Genomic DNA, 16,910 nt, shown 5'->3' with positions numbered 1-16,910 from the left:
TAGCATGTTTTCGTGCTTGTTGCAGGCATGAAACATTGCAGTTTCACGTGAGCTTGGTTAAAACCGATGCCCCGCTCGTTTCATCTGTAATGCACAATCATTTCTGTTTCCTTTTGAGGCTGAGAGGAAAAGTAAAGCTTTAGGAGAGAAACAAAATAAATAGAGGGAGCTGTGACTGGTTTAGCATTCTACAAAGTTTCTCCCAAGTCCTCCAAACCCTTAATTGACTCAGGAGCATAAAATTGAGAAGGGGAGAGAGTGAGAGAGCGTGCGGAGTGGCGCGAGCAATTTGAATAATTTATTGTCCTTTGAAGTTGCAAGAGAAATTTCAGCTGCCTTGGGGAGTAATTTCTCCCCGTTCTGAAAGGGTTTCTCCTTATTTTAAACTCATTCAGAGGATGATAGTTTTGCATTTTCTGCATAATTAATGAGCATAACTCCCCTCCACACTCGCGCAACCTTTAAAGAGTGTTGGGGTGATGAAACTTGGTGGTTTTTTTAATTAATAAAGTCAAATTAATTTGGCTGTGTCCTCTTCCTCCCTCACCTCCGTTAGAATTTGTGGATTTATTCATAAATTAGTCTGAGCGTGCTGTTAAGAGTAGCAACACTTACTAATCTTCAGCCTTGACTTTGATTTGTTTGAATGAGTTGCTAAAAGGCGTTGTGTTTTTTTTTCAGTTCAGCTATTAAAGAGCACGTCTCGTGTCATCAGCCAGCGAGCCAGGAAGATTCCCTCAGCTCTCGTTTTTCTGTTGTCTTTCTGCATGGGTAGGAGCCGTTTGGTTTCCAGGGCTTTCTATGTGCGTTTTTCTTTATGAGGGCTTCGATACCCCCCTCTCCTTACATATCTGCTGATCATGGTTAATTCCAGTAGCTGCCACTTGAGGGACTGCCTTCGCCTGAACGGAAGAGGCATTTTCTGCTATGGTGCCTGGAGGGGCTGCATTACGAACGGTCTTCTCATAGGAAGCCATCCATTGCATCTCTTGGCAAGTGTCAAGCATGAAGAGAAAAGTGTCCAACTCAAAATGAGGTCCCCTTTCTTGCTCATTGTCTTTGATGGAAGATTTAAGAGATTTCTTGCTGCAGCTTTTCCATGTTTCCATCTCTCTCTCATGCGTTGGACATTTTTTTCTGGCTCGGTGACTCTCTAGTTGTCCCAAACCTGAATTTGTCAGATCTCGGTGCTGTTGCTGCATTTGCCCTTTTGTCTTCTCTTGTGTTGATGTGCTCACTACAAATCTGACTGATGAATGTTGTGGTTCAGAGGCAGAAATTGTAATGACTCATGTGGTAGGAGTCAAAGTTCGTGATTGTTAAAGGTTGTGTTCACCCATTAGTCAGGCTTTATTAGATTTTTATTTCTTGTTTTCAAGATCTCCCGTTCGTGAGCTCCCTTGACATCCCAGTCTCAATACTGATGAGCAATACAAGCTCAAAATATGCTGTTAAGACTCTGGATAAGATGTTTCAAGCTTGTATACCCAGAATTTCCTTTTGTTCAATGGACAAAATTGTGGGCTAAAGTCTCCTACCAGCGATCGGATAAGAATGATGTAACAAGCTTTTGAAAGTACCCCAAATTTTGTGCTCTAGGAATTGTATCTTGCCCTTTTCCTGTAGGCAAGGAGTCTTCTTCTCTTGCATAAAAGAAAGAAATATTTCTTAATTTTTTGGGCAGCGTGTGCTTGAAAATATATCAAAATATCAGGCTGATACTTTGGAACAGTAGAAGTGTTTGTGGGAAGGAAATGGAAGTAAGATAGCTTTAATTTACAGGAGCAAAAGAGGTTTATCAGACAATAGGGTATTTATCTGGTGTGCCTTTCATCCCCAAATGATTGTATTAGCTAGCAAATCCTGATTGGGATCGTTCATCTGCTGCAGCACTGCAGCCCCTTCTAAGCAGGCGATGCAAGGCTGGGGACTGAGCCGCGTGTTTACATTTTGCAGAAGTCTTTGTCATATCTCTAAACCCAGGATCAGAACTGACCTCTCTGATCACAGCCCTGGGGCTTCTTGCACTGCACTTTCTCCGAAAGACCGTGAGAGGCTGAAGCTTGTAGCAGTTTGTTTTTCCCCTCGCCGCCAATTCTGCTGTCACTTCCCAGCAGCTCAGGACCTCTGCTGGGCTATATTAAGATGGCATGCCCCCCGGGAGTTGGGATCCTTGCTCGTTAGGCTTTCTTTTCGTTCAGGCTTGTCCCACAGGTGGTGGTTTTTCATGTTCTGGCATCCCCCATAGACTCTGGTTCTGTTAGTGACTCAAGCAGAGCAGCAGAAGCTGAGTAAAGGCCAGGCCCTTTCTAGCTGCGTCTTCTCTAGGAAGGGGACGAGTCGAGCTTCTCCGAGATGCCGATGCCAATGACACGGCTGGAGAAGAAGCTGTCTTAGCAACATGGCAGGGGAAGGGAGAGCTCCCTGCCTCAAGCTTCAGATTGCAAACAGCCTGGGATGGCTGTCATGATGTTGATGGACAAGGGGCACTCATTATGTTGCCAGGATAGCTCCTTGGGTTTCGTGCTCTGCTCGGGGTTGTTATGCCTTGTTATAGGGCTTGTGGACAAATATGGGATGTGATGTTGTTACAGTTGATGGAAAGCACTCGCATGTCCCCAGGGTCCTGGCCTGCCGCGTTGCTGAGGCTGCACATGCTCCTGTGCTTCCCGGCCCTGCAGCAGCTGATCCCAGGGCTGCCATCTTACATGACAGCATTGCTCGTCTGCTTCAGCTCTTGCTGGTCTCAAGGAGCTTCTTTCTTTCTTCCTGGCATTGCACCGTAGTGCCAGAAGGTGAATAAGAGTCTGGGTAGAGATGCTACAGAGATCCATCCGCAACGCCACCTACCTGCTGCGTTGCCCTGGAACCACCCCGTGCTGGGTGCAAGCAGTAAGCAGGCAGAGAAGCAGTTTGCACCTGAAGCACTCTCCACCCTATTTCTCCTTCATTAAACTGAAGCATGTGTAGTATTTGTGGCTTCCACCGTGTCACAGCTCTGACAGGATGGGTAGTTTCTGGTGCACACACACCACATGTTGTGAGGCATCAGTTTTTCTGAGTTAGGGACAGAGGGAAAAAGCAGAGGCTGCATGGCCCAGAATAGCAGCCCACTCCTTGTGGAACAGGGACAGCCTTCTGTGCTGTCCTGTCGAGCAGTTTGCACCCTGCGTATGTGTTAGGTATCATTACACTGTGCCCTGTGCGTTTGCGTAAACCACAGTTGGAAGACTGTTTTCCTTGGCTGTGTCTGGGTGCCAGTCACTAGGGCTGGGACTGATCTGTGGCTGCGGCAGATTCCCTTTGTGCTCGGGACGAAGGTGGATCTTTTCCCTACATACGGATGCGTGAGAGTAGCCTGAAGAAGTCCTGCTGGAACTGGGTGACTTCATGCTAGCTGCTGTTCCCCGGCGATAAGGCACGGTCCCATCCCTTAAAACCAGCAGTTTAAATAGACCAGAAGGAAGGATTATGCTTTTCCTCCAGCAGGCAGGATAACGTGTTTTTTTCTCACCTTGGGTGTCAGAACTAGGAATAGATTTGGGTAGCCTCAGTCTCATCCTGCCTCCTCTGCTGCAGGCTTGTACCTCCTCTTCCAAAGGGTCTGTATGTGAACGCATTGCAGATAGGTGCCTGCAGGCTGTACGGATGTGCCAGGTCCCCAAAACGGCAAGTCTCAAGGCAAGAACAGCTTGGTGCTAGCTACGAAGGGCCTGCTGCCTCGTCCTGGCTGAGGGGAAAGGTGGGAGCTGGCAGCACGGGCAGGCCTCGCAGAGGAGCAGGCGCTGGGCTTGTTGGACAGGCAGCAGAGTCATGGTGTGGAAACGAGTCCTTGATCTTTCTCACCCATTTTCAGCTTGCCTTAAATCCCATGCCGAGTCACATCCTTCACCGTGTCCTTCCTTCTCTGTGGGCTTGCAAGAAAGGGGAGGGGGAAATCTTTCAAATGACATTCCCGTATTTCTGACAGGGGAAAAGCCTGTGTACACTTGTGTGCAGCCCAGCCGTTCCGAGTCAGGTGAGGGCTTTGATAGATCAGCACCAGGGGAATAGCAAGGTGGAAGTATTTCACTTCTGAAAAAACGTCCTCAGTCTTTTTTTACCCTCCTTTCCCCAACCTTGCCAGTCCCATCTCCCCGAAGGGAGCCAAGAGCTGCTGACAGTAAGAGGAAGTCTCTGTCTGAAGCCTATAATTATCCTGTCTGCCTTCCCAGAAAAGGCCAGTTGGGGAGCGAGTGTGCTTCTGTTTCATGGACCAGCCCTGCGTTCTGCTGCCTCCCCAATTACTGCTTAATGGACTTTTTATGATGATAAGACGACTGGGTTGGGAAGAAGTTATTGACGGGGAAATGGAATATAATTCACTCCCTGTTTGTTTGTTCTGTCAGAAAACCCTCATTTTAATTTTATTTGTGAGGCACTGAGAAACAGCCCCAAGAAAAAAAATGCAGAATCTGTCAGTAAAACCTTGGATTTCAAGGGGACCAGAGTCTCTGCAGGACCTCTCCAAGGGGTGTTTTCAATCTCCTTGTGTGTCTCCATAGAGACCCTCGCCACTGCCTGCATCAGTCCTGCTCCCAGTTTGCAGCTCTCACTCCTCTCATGAAGAAAAATGTAAATTATGAAGCCATCCTTCTTTTACCCCTCTTGCAAGCTCCCCCGCTCTCTAATGCCGCTGCTTTGCAATGCGTTCCTGTTCCAAACATCGCATTCTTGCTCCCCACTCTCCATCTGTCTTAAATTTGGCTGCTCTCTCCTGTTTTCATCTGCTCTGTGGCTTGCCTCCTCTATCTAATCTTCACTTCCTTGCTCTGGCTCTGAGCAGCTCCCTCCTCTCCATCTTGCTCCATTCCTCTTGCATTCTCCCCGTCGATCTCTCCTCTCTTTTCCCCCGCTAATGCATCTGTGACTTCGCCATCATTTCTCCCTTCCTCTCCCTCCTTACCTCCCCAGTTCAGTGGTGTCCCAAAGTTGTTTTCTGCCCCTCCAGCCATGTCCCCCAGGCCACCCCCAGCTTCTCACCACTCCCACCTTGATCCCTCAAGCACAGGGGGCACATCTGCTGCCTGCAAGCAGACCGCAGCAGCGTACGTGTGTCAAACCCTTATCTAAACCAGCAAACAGCCATCCGGTGCTGAGCCCTACCCAGGTTGTACATTGCCTGAGAGGTTTTTAAAAGGGGAGATGAAAGCACTACCGCCCAGCGCTGGAGTTGGGGGAGTACCTTGTCCTCCTTCTCCAATTGTGAGCCTGTCAGCAGCTGTGGAAAATGAAGATGGAGTTTCACTAGATCAGCAGAAAGTTTCAGCCCAAAAACCAAAGAGGGGGGCAGGAGGAGAGAGGGAGCTTAACCCATTGCGTGTCAGAGAGAACACCATGGGATTCTTGCATAGACTCACAGAATGGGTTGGCTGCTTGTGAAGCTAGAAGGGTGAGAAATAGCCTGTCAAGAGAGATGTCCTCATTCAAGCTAACACGACCCGGTTGTTCAGAGATTGCAAAGCTTTTGTCTGGCTTTTACATTTTATCTTCTTCTCCCAACCATAAATGCATGTGGGAGAAGGTCTCTGAGCTCTGCCTCTGCTGATTTTTCCCAGTTCTTTTGTTTTGTTTGTGTTGCAGTGTTTAGAGGCTGTAGTTGTGTGCAAGACCACCTATGGTGTTGAGTGCTGAGCAGATCCGTGCTGAGACCCTCCTTTACTCCAAATTGCTCGTAGTGTCTAGACAAAAGCAGGCAGGCAGGCAGGTGTGAGGAATGAGGATTGTCACCTCCACGCTACGGGTGGCAGACTGAGGTGCCGGGAAGGGTGAGCGCCCAAGGTCAGCTGAATTTGCGTCAGAGCAAGAGATCTGAATCCCGATTGTGGGAATCATCTGGAGCCTTGAAGAGCAGATTGGAGTTTGTTAACGCTAACAGCAAAATGACATTGACTGTAAATGGCTTAATGGCCTCCTCTTTTGCCTTTGTTCTCGAAAGGCAAAGGTGCAGATGTTTGTGTGTATAGATTATATTGTATATGCACGAAAAAGGGATGCATTTTGATCAGTTCTGTATTTTTGAGCTACGGTAAAGGCTGACACTGCCTAACATGCCCTGAATCCGTCTTGTGGGCAAGCTCTCACAGTGGGAAGCACCTCCACAGGGAAAAGGCAGTCTCAGAACCGTGGGGCTATTTGTTGAAGGTTGACCAGGAAGGGTGGGCAAAAAGACACTGCCCTGTGGTTCAGAAAGGCTGCAATAAAATGGCCTTCTTCCTTTTGCCTTAGTCTCTTTAGCAGTCTCAGGTATAGCTGAGGGCCCCCTCCGTTCCCTGCAGCAGGGATAATGGCTGTTTATTCACCAGAGAAGAAAAAGCTGAAACCTGGGGCCTCGTCTGCTGGCACCATGGGTCAGCGGGACCGGTGCGTGGGCCTCTACCAGAATGCTGGTGGCGGGGATCGGGGTCACCAAAAATGGAAGCAAAACCTTTTAAAGTGTGTGTTTTGTAACTGGCTTTCTTTTGTTTCCATGGATTGCTGCTGCTGTGGGCGAGGGGCCCTTTCAGCCAGACTCATGCTGCTCTGTGCTGGGGCCAGAGGAAAGAATAAGTGGTTTGTCTTTATTTGCGGTCCATTGTCGAGGTGCTTTCCTGGGGGCAGCGTGGGGGGGTTGTGAAAGGAGGCCTGATGATCACTGAGGTGAATTTTGCCATCTCAAACCAGCCCCAGGCCCCTGCTGGGGGGCTGGAGAAGAGGGGAGAGCCGGGGGGTCAGAAGGAAGCTGAGGTGTGGAGGTGCCTGTGTGCAGCCCCCTCCTCAGGGAGGGCTGCAGGGTGTGGGTTTACACACACTGCCCGTTCCCCTCCCAGCGCTGGGGCCAGTGACACAATGAAGTGGTCAGGGACCATCTTCAGGCCCTTCTTTGCCTTGTTCTTATCCGCCATGGGGCTGAGGGAAGGGAGTTAGGCCTGCACCAAGGCACAGAGGCAGGCCCGCTGCTGTGGTATGGCGCCTCCAGGCCTCCCCTGTGGGAGCTGTGGTGGAAGGAGGTGGCAGACATGTTAGACGCGTTGTCCTTCTCCCTGTGGGAGCAGCTTTCTGCCTCAGACTTGCCCCACAGCTGGTGGGAGTAGCTCAGGAGAGGAACAATTTAGGTCTCAGCTGGGTTCCCCATCCATTTTGTCAGTGAAGTGTAGGGGGTCTCCTCTTCCTCTGAGGCAGAGAGGTGGGGGCCTGCATGCCACCAACTGGTGCTGTGCATAACAGGACTGAGGATTTTGCCCCAGGATCTTCATGGTGTAGGGCAGGGACGTGTGTGTGTGCTTGCACAGCTCAGGCTGGAGGAGCAGGGGGCTGTTTTCACTCAGGTCTTGTTGGTCCACCCCATAATTTCCCAAATTGCTGTGTATTCCTGAGCCAGCACCAGGAGCACTTCAGCTCAGGAGGCTGGGAGGATGTTGGTGCATCGATCTGGAAGGCTGGCAAAAATGCTTTGAGAATCAATTTTTGTCTCAGAAAAGCCCAGGGAAGTCAATATTTCCCCAGTGTGACCTGCCTCTCTCTGTCCCCCCATTTGAGCTGACTCTGGTTGACCTTCCCAGATTGCTGGGAAGCGGGCTAGTGCTTGCCATGCTGCTTTTACACAGCCCTCTCTGCTGCCACTGCTTCGTTCCTTTAGCCAAGCTGGTGTGATTTTTCCCTTCAGACTGTGTCTTCAGCTACTGGGATAGTGTGAAGAAAGCTGCTCCTACCCTGTTTCATGGTCTTTGGGGCTAAATACATCCCCAGGCTCCTTCTCCTTGTCCTCCTCCCTGTCCACCTTGCCCACATGAGCCCACCTGCAGGAGAGGCAGTCAGGTCTGTCTGGAGACCAGTCTTATGGGAGGCAAGGAAGAAGGATCAATGGTGCAAGTTCACAACTGCCTTTTTTTTCCTCCCCTTCAGCTGTTGGCTCAGTTACGTTAGGCCCATTTGTGCCTCTCTACCAGCACTCAAACCACCTCTGGGTTTTTCATCCCTTTCTCTGATTTTGGCATCTGATGTTTCAAGCAGGCATATGGTGGCTGGCCCGTCTCCCTCACTCCTCACCCACCGCCCGCTCCTCACCATGGCAGCAGCTCCTGAGGGACATTTAGGTTTAAAGGGTGAGATGTCCCCTCGTTTTCCCCACTCCTACATCTTACAAACTTCCTTACTGGAAAGTTCCTCCGACTGGTTTGGTGTCTGTGTATTATTAACAGGAGGTGGTTTCTTTTTACATGACTGCATTTGAAGAACTTTTTCTGCTGCGGTGTCACATGAAAGTATGAAGGAAGGAGAGTCGAAGCAGCAACAGATTCCTCTTCTGTGAGGAAAGCTGCTTTGGTGTGCAGGGTACGTGGGCTGATGCCTTACCGTGTTCCCCTAGTGTTTGTGCCGCAGGGATGAGTCGGAGACCCCACCCTTAGCACCTCACAGCTTCTCCTCAAAGACTGCGTAAGGCTTCACAAAATCCCAGCAGTAAATGTGCGTCATGTCCCTTCTGAACAGATGCCGGGACCGCCCGTGTTTCTCTAAGCCTGTGCTTCAGCAAGTGAAGCCGACTGGAGGTTGTCTGCATGGGGTGATGCTCATGGCAGGTGATGAGGCCATGAGCTCACCCTCACGGTGTCTGCCCTTGTGGTGTTGGCCTTGGCAGGATTTAGGAACAGAGGGGCAGGAGCAGAGCTCTCTGCAAGGTGTGACAGAGGTGGGTCAGGGGTGGTAAATGTGGGTGCTGGTCGTCTTCGGGGATGCAGTCACATAGCATGGGATGGAAGGTGGCTATACATCTCTTCCTTACAGTCCATGGCAACTAGCCAGCGTGTCTCTTGCCCTGGCTGTTGCTTTTGGGAAGTGCGTGGGCAGTCGGCAGGAATAAAAGGTTCGGTTTAACTTGATGGCTTTCCATTAAGCTGTAGAGAATCACAGGTACACAGCATCCAGCTAGTCTTTGCAGCCTCCTCTCCTGAGACCCAGACCCCAGGAAACCTCTCATAAGTAGGAAAATTCTTTTAAGTTCAAGGCTTTTCCACTCCTGTTTTGATACTCTAAAATCCAAGTTGTGCTTTGCAGGCTGAGAAAGGGGGAAAATAAAAATGTCTTGTGACCCCCAGACCTAGGTAGAACTCACGCAGGGTTTTCCAAGACTGACTTTTCTCAGCTCTCCCTAAGGGCAGTGATAAAAAAAGCTCCTGGATTGCAAGTATGTTGTCTGGAAAACGCCCGTCTCCGATTTTCATTTATTTATTTAAAACTGAGGCCCTGCAATCTTGGCAAATGAGGTGAGACACATCAGCCATTCTGAGTGTGCTGATAGTGTTTCACTTTCACACGGCACCTTGTTGCTGCTTTTGGAGCCTTCCGAAGTGATTTGCAGAGCTGGAGCAGGAATTCTAACTGCATGTTTCACTGCAAGCTGGACTTGGCACGGCAGAGCTGGAGCAATCCTACGCAGCACGTAGGAATTTGTTTCAGCTTTGTATCATCACCACCTTGCCTGCGACAGTGCTGGCTTTCTCTTTTCCAGAGGAGAGAGGGCTGCTCTGCAGTTGGTGTGGGCTGGAGTGACGAGGGGTGCATAGGTGGAGAGCGTAATGGGTGCTTTGGCAGGGGGAGGGGGAGAATCAAAGCCTGGATTTCAAAAACAATAATTTAGCTTTGATTTTCACTGATTTTCCGAGTGAGTAGTGAAATCTAAGGGACTACTTGTTTGGGATTTTTGCTTGGTTTCTTCCCTTTTGTCTCTTGTTCTCTACGAGCTAGTTTATCCCAGGCAGCTCAGCATTGCAGTGACCTCGGAAAAGCCGTGTTCACAGAGCAGGTCGGCTTACCTGTTAGCACACAGTGAGTCCACAGAGTGCCTAAAAAGGAACGCTGAGCTATGGCTCCGGTTCTTTCCCTATTTGGAGCACCTTCACTTTTGGCAAGCCCAAAATAGAAGCTTATTTGTCCTTATTTGTGCTCTAATTGTACCGCTTGCACCCGTTTAAATCTATATGCGACATTAAGGATTGTTAGGGGCTTGCGTTTTGGGAAATGAACTCGCATCAATAAAGTGCTCTTAAAAGCCCTGGCTGATTTTGGCTGTCCCTTCAGAATTGACCTCTGCAAACTTTTCGGATTTTGAATATAGGAGAACAGAGGAAGGAAGTCGGGTTGCAGGCAGAAGGAGCATTTATATTTTCGCCCGAAGCAAAGTTTTGGGTTTGCCTTTCTTGGCTGGAAGACAAATTCCCAGGTGCCAGTGCCTCCAGCGGGACTTGCTTGATAACCTTTAGCAGTAACATTGCGAAGAAGATTCTGACCTCTAAATATAGATTTGGATATTTATATATCTGATGCTTTGTACACACAGCGTTCGGTGGGACATAAACAGCTCCAGCAAATTGTATTTACCTCCAGCATGGAAACAAAGGCTTGATTGCATCACATGAGCGTGCTCGGTGCCTTTTATTTATATACTCCTGGCCACACCAGGCAGGGAAGGGGGGAATGCTGCCTTTTGTTTTTCGACCCCTAGAAGACCCTGGAGACTTCTCTTTAGCTACCATTTGCCCTCTTCTGCTCTTCGGTAGACTGTTTACATCTTGCTTTATAGACTCGGAGTGTGTACGTATAAACATACAGATTTTGCAGTCATGTGGTCTCCTTTTCTCAAGAATAACAGACGGCAACTTTATGATCTGAGTGATTTTATTTGAACACAGCTGTGGCCTTGTGATTTAAATATTTCAATAAATTTTAAACTAACTAGACGAGAGGAAACTGTGCAGGGAAACGGGTTGGAGCGTGGAAGGAAGGTTCTCCAAGGACAGAGGCAATGTGGGCTCTGCATGGACGCTCCTGGCCCCATTGTCTTCCCATCAGAAGGCCCGTGACACCTTCCCTGGTCAGAAAGCCTCTCCCAGCATCCTTCCCCTCCCTGCAGAGATGCTCTTGACTGTTGGAAATGAATGGGAGGGGTGCTGCAAGCTCAAGTGCTGTTCCCTTGGGTCCAGGCTAGCTGAAATGCAGCCCCAGGCTGTGTGTGTTTGTTCAGGCCTGCACCTTGGAGCAGCTGGGTGTAAAGAGGCTTTGCCGAGCTTTTGGATTCCTCCTTTAGCATTGTGAATTCTTCATCTTTTCTCAGATGTCTCGTGATGAGTAAGGGGAGAAGAGGGGAAGGGGGAACTGCAGGAGCAGACTGCGGATTTGGCTGCCATGCTCTTGTCTTGACAATTGGATTATTTGGAAGTGATTTTAACTTTCATTTCTTGTGCTGTATCCTATCAGCTTGCCTGTTCGAGAGGCTGCTGTGCCTGTTACCGTGTAAATGTACTGGTGAGGGAGAACATTCAGAGATGAAAACAGAGGTGCTACAAGCCAAGGGTGTTTCACATCCCAGAACCACTGCCATCAGACTCTTTCACACCATCATCCTCGAGATCTCGTTGCACCACATTTCCCGTTCCATTTATTTTATGGTCCTTTTCTCACGCTTTACCCCTGCCTTGCGTATGTTCCTGTAAGTCTGCCCCACTCTGTGATGACTTGTTCATCTGCTGGGAGCTGGGGAGTGCAGTTCAGTGTTTCTAGGTACTGTTTTCAGCTCTCCCAGCTTTTGGTGATGAATCTTAGCCTTTACACGGTCAGCTTTCCCTGTGCAAAACAGTTTAAAAGTCCACTCTTCAGAAATAAGAGGCTTTGCAAAATCATCCCACTGGAATCTCTCTCTAGGATCAGGCCCTTAATCATTTTGTGATGTCAAATAGAGGCAAAGACTACTTGTTCCCAAAAGGTGAAGAGGTTTAATTTCATCCGAGACCATTAGAGAACAGCAGTGATAATGCTACTATTAATTGCAAACGGTGTTTATTGAGTTTGTCTGGCCTCATGACAATGATTATGTTTCCTTTTTGCTTTGTTTTTTCCTTAAAGGTCCCCCTGTGTTCATTAAAAAACCCGTGGACCAAATTGGTGTGTCAGGAGGGGTGGCCTCCTTTGTATGCCAAGCAACTGGAGACCCAAAGCCACGGGTCACCTGGAACAAGAAAGGGAAGAAAGTGAACTCTCAGAGGTTTGAGGTAAGAGACGTCCATCAAATCATTGTCTGTGCATGTGTAAAGAGAGACCAGCACAAAGCAGCTCGTGCTCTCGTGGCCATTCTAAGAGCCAGTAATAGAGGGAGGTTTGGAATGGGAGGAGTTTTAACAACAGAAAGAGTGAAATGCAAGTTTTTGGCCATGTCAACAGCTGGGATTGTTCCAGAGCAAGAGAGAGCTTGGGTTACTTACGTTATTGGAGTTTTTTCTGTTGTTTTGTTTGTTGTTTTTTTCCTTCCCCGTCCTCAGATACAATATAAAGCTGCCTCCTTCCCTCTGTAAGAAACTCCAGCTAAGCTGGTGGTACTGCATCTCTGTACATGTACCTTTCGTACCCATCCACGGCTCATTATTTTAACCCTGGGACAGCCTGGAGTAAACATTACAGTTGCTGGCAGCCAGACCCAAGCAATTGGTATTGTTTAGATAGAAATTAGAGTGGAGGAACAAGAACTAGGAGGTCAGCCTGTGGAATTCGCTGTGGGACTCTGTCCTGCCAGGCAGCTGTGTGCTGAGAAGAGCTCTGTGGTGTTAGTTGCCCATGCAGATGGAGGAAGGAGGTGGGGATTCGTTTTTATTTTGTTTTCCCTTGGTCAGTTTCCCTGTGCTTAATCACAGTTGGGCTCTGAACACCCACCCCAAGCACACACTCACCATGGCTCATTATTTCGGAGTATTTGGGGTGTGTATATCAGGTTTTTTGGGTCAGTGGTCACGGATGGGGCTTGGTGTGGAGCAGTTCTCTGCCAACTTGAGGTCAGTGGAGAGAGAAACTGCCTATGCTGGCCACGTGCAGGGAATTGCGGGACAGCTGAAGTGTGGTTTCGAGTGTCTGTGTTTGGACAAGGGCTGGTACATCCTTTAGAAGCGGGAATGAGCCTCCTGCTTCCAACCCAAGGATGCTTACTGTCTCTCTTTCCCTTTATCCTCCAGACAATCGAATTTGATGAAAGCGCAGGTGCTGTTTTGAGGATCCAGCCACTCCGGACTCCCCGGGATGAGAACATTTACGAGTGTGTTGCTCAGAACCCTCATGGGGAGGTTACCGTCCATGCCAAGCTCACCGTCCTCCGAGGTAAGGATCGTGCCTGCCTGCCATGTGTCAGTATCGGGGGGGAAAGGGCCCCTTGAGCTTCTCCCTTTCTTCAGATGAGTGGGAAATGTCACAAAACACATGGCCCAAGGACAAAGTCCTTCATTTTTGGTTTGTCGGACTTGTCAGATCCGTTTGCTCTTTATAAAATTGCCATGTAAGAAACAAAGCTGGACTGCTTGCTAAAACCAGACCACTCGGGAGGTTTGACTGGAAGATGAGCTGAGGTTCCTTCCAACCTGAATTACCCCATGGTGCTATGATTTTCCCTCTCCTCCAATAAAAATTTCCTCCCTGGGTTTACAAGCAGCACCAGAGATCCTTTGCTCTGTGCACTCTCTGAGAGCACAGTTCCCCTCTCCATTTTGTTCTTTTTTTTTTCCACTTGTCCCCACTCTAGAGGATGTTTACATGGATGCCTCCTTCGTGTCATCTGTTGGAAATATGCTCTCTGAACTTGACGTGGGGGAGGGAACAATATGCTGTTGCTGTGGATGCCTCTGGATGTTTTCCGTTATTACCCTGGAGATCTGTAAAATTGCCTTGTGAAACACCAAACGAGGCTGCTTGCTCAAACTGACCCACTTTAGGAGGAAAGATGGGTGGTGATCTCCATTCAAACCACAGGGCAATGCGAGTGATCCTGGCAGAAAAGCCTGGCGGGGGCTGGTGGGGTGCCCGTGAGCTCCTGACGGGGCCTTAGCTTGGGAGCGTTGGCTGTGGATGCAGCCATCAGCAGGAGGTGCTGTAGAAAAGCTGCAGGCTTTTGGATGGGGACACTTGTGGTAAGAACAGGCATTTCTGCAGTGAGCACTGCTCACAGCAGTTTGAGGTGCTCCAGGCATTGTGTGGTCCTCCTAAGACCAAGTGGTGGCTGGGGCTGAATGCCAATTGCCTTTCCTTCGGCAGTTTCAGTGTTCTCAAGAGCATCTGGAGTCCTTTTGTTTGAAAAGAGAGCGAGCACATCCCGAATAGTGCAGAGCTCAATTTGTGTGCAAATCCCCAGCACACAGCAATAACTAAAGATCAGGCGTAAAGGGCACGTGGCAAAACCCTTCGTGTCCCTTGGGAGCAGGAATATCCCTTCTGCTGCCCACCTGCAGGCTCCGTGCTGTCGGGATGCTGCCTGCCTTTGCGCACGCGGGCCCGTGGTCCAGTCACGCCTGCCAGATTTGTGTAGGTGCACTTCAGTCGTTGTGCTGCTCCTCTGCCTGGCGTGGCATTTAACCTTCTGTTCGCTGCCTGTGGTGGGCTGTCGCTGTCAGGAGGCTGCAGCAGCGCTCTGCGACAGGAGCGTGCCGAGCTGGGAGCCTTGTTCTTCACACTTAGTCCCCTGTGTTCTCTGGAGCTGCGATGGGTTGGGAGAGGTGCCCCCGTGATCACACGCAAAATCCCTACCCCTACAATTCCGTTGCGAGCAGTGGCAAGAGAGAAAGTGCTCCTCCAGCTCCTGCTCTCGCAACCCCTCTGGATTCTCACGTCGTTTTTCAGGCACACTCTGCCACAAGAAAGCTGCAGCGCCTGGGAAATGCCGAGCTGAGCTCAGTGGCTGTCCTTGGGGACAGCGCTCCTCTGTACATGTCTTTTTGCAGCTCTTCCTTCCACTACCAGCATCACACACGTGTCAGCGAGAGAGACAGATGACAGAACAGGAGCTGCGTCTCCCCGCTGCCTGCCTAATTACGCTCGTTGCTGATCCCACCAGAACATGATCACTGCGTGCTTTGCTCCTGGGCTGCGGTGCTTTCAGGAGCACTGCTGCTCCGTTTGCCTAACAGGGCCGTGTTGGGCAGCTTTGTTAGCTGGCCGTGCCCAAGCAGCTGAGGCACACAGCTCAGGATACCTGGGGGAGCAGTAAGTACCCGCAGGCTGGGCCAGCAAGTTTGTTGGAGAGCATCAAAGAGGCAGATTTTGTAGGATCCCCTCCCCTTCCCTCCTCCGCTGGAGTTATTCCATCCTTAATCTTTCCTTGGCTTTCACGTAGCACATATTTTCTCCTCTTTATGCTCCTTTTTAAGTGCTGGGGAAGTTAAAAGGGCCAAGCACAAGTCCACTAATCCCCACAATAACAATTTAGTCCGCTGGCATCTCTTCCTCTCTTTTCCCTCCCTGCTCCTGCATTCACCCACTCTCCTGTTTGTCTTTTCTCCATCTTTCCATGCAATGCCTCCTCCTCTTTTCTGTCTTCTCTCACTTTCAGAGCTAATGCTTAGCATAAAGATGGGGGCTGCTGCACAGCTTGGAGATGAATGTGAGCTGTCATTTGCAGAAGCTGCCACCTTGACATGTTTTGGAGTGTGGAAACCTGGGCTCCAGCTGTTACAAACTCTGCAGATTGGGGTTTGGTCTAATTCTACAGCCTGTGGCTGTGCTGTTGTACTCAGTTAGTGTGTGGACCTTTATGTAGTACGCCTGTATGAACAGTTACGGGATTTCCTCAATGCCAGTGCAAGCAGTCTGATGAACAGAAGAGAAAAAAATGCATTCTTCCCTCCTAGATGCAGCTGCTGAAGGGACTGGGAGTAAACCCCTCTCCGGTTATCCACAAGGCTGCTCCTGGATCGGACCCTGGTAGAAGTCCACGTGCATTCACTTAAAAACAGGAAGCTGCAGGAGAGGAAAACCTTTGGGAGCTTCTGGGAAGCTGAGCTTGTGATGGACACCATTCAACTCGCAGGCTCTTAGCACCAGCTCTGCTGGCTTCGTTGTCCATCCTGTTCTGGTTCTCAAGGGATCTGAGTTTTGATAGGGCTGCGGAGCCTTGCTGCGCTCCCCACAGCTGGACACAGCGCCTGCAGACCTGGTTCCTGCAGATCCCAAAGAAGAGGAAAGAACGTGGTTTGGGGAAGCATTTTCCAGTTATTGTTGACCCCAGCTGCTGTCGTTTTTCGTAATAACTTAGCAGAAAGGAAGCTGGTTGGCACAGGCACCCCAGCTCCCACTTGGGTTTGTTTCTCTTAAGCTCCACACTCCCAGGAAAGATTTACGTAATTTACTTTTTTTATTATTATTATTGCTTCCTATGTAGAGATGAGATGTTTCCCTCCTTTCTGGTGGCCTAAGAGAGAGATTCTCGTGCTGCAGAGGACTGTCCTGTGCTGCGAGCACAGGGGAGCCTTGCTGCAACCCTCTGCCTGCACTGCCTCTGCTGCTGGATTTGGAGCAGGGGCCAGGCAGGGCTTGGCCCTTTGCTTTATCGAAGCTGATAGAGTTCCACGGGGGTTACCCTTTGTGAGCTGTTAGTAAATGCGACATGAATTGTACACTGATCCCATAAAAACCAGTGCTTGGTCCAGATAAACGTAATGGAAGAAAATTCGCTGTGCCCTGATAGCTTGCTGCACACTGGCCGATCCTATCTGTTCCTGAGGATTACTGCACTCTGGAAAATTGAGGAAAACTGGCTATTAGACATGTAAGGGCTGCGGTGGTTATTACCAGTGTGTGATGCAGGCTGCTGGGGACGGATATTCAGAACTTTTTCGAGTGATTCCCTGTAGCTTTTTTATGAAGTGTTCATTTCTCTACCAGTCCTGGCCTGAAATGTTCCTCACACGTTTCCTACTCAGAGAAGACATCTGGTGTGGGCTTGTGTAACGTTCTAGCAAGACTCTGCTGTTTTGTTGCTTTTTGTAATTGCTGGCTTTTTATCAGCAAAAATAAACAAAAATCAGTTGGAGAGGCTCAGCAGAAAGCAGCGAGTCCCACGGGAGCACATCTTAAGGCTAAGCTGGCCT

The 16,910-nt window shown here is 49.5% G+C and overlaps 1 protein-coding gene across 10 annotated transcripts in view; it reads left to right on the top strand.

The window, feature by feature from the left end:
* Positions 1-16,910, top strand: part of PTPRS (protein tyrosine phosphatase receptor type S) — a 151,095-nt gene that overhangs the window by 58,407 nt on the left and 75,778 nt on the right. For all 10 annotated transcript variants that reach the window (XM_082779986.1, XM_082779984.1, XM_082779985.1 and 7 more), the window contains exons 3-4: positions 11,917-12,062; positions 13,014-13,155. In XM_082779986.1, coding sequence (XP_082636112.1) covers positions 11,917-12,062; positions 13,014-13,155 — 288 coding nt within the window. The remainder of the gene's footprint in view (positions 1-11,916; positions 12,063-13,013; positions 13,156-16,910) is intronic.

This window comes from Aythya marila (genome assembly GCF_965140915.1).
Source record: "Aythya marila genome assembly, chromosome: 27".
NCBI lineage: Eukaryota > Metazoa > Chordata > Aves > Anseriformes > Anatidae > Aythya > Aythya marila.
The sequence above is the reverse complement of the archived record's forward strand: the minus strand, read 5'-3'. Positions and strand labels throughout refer to the sequence as shown.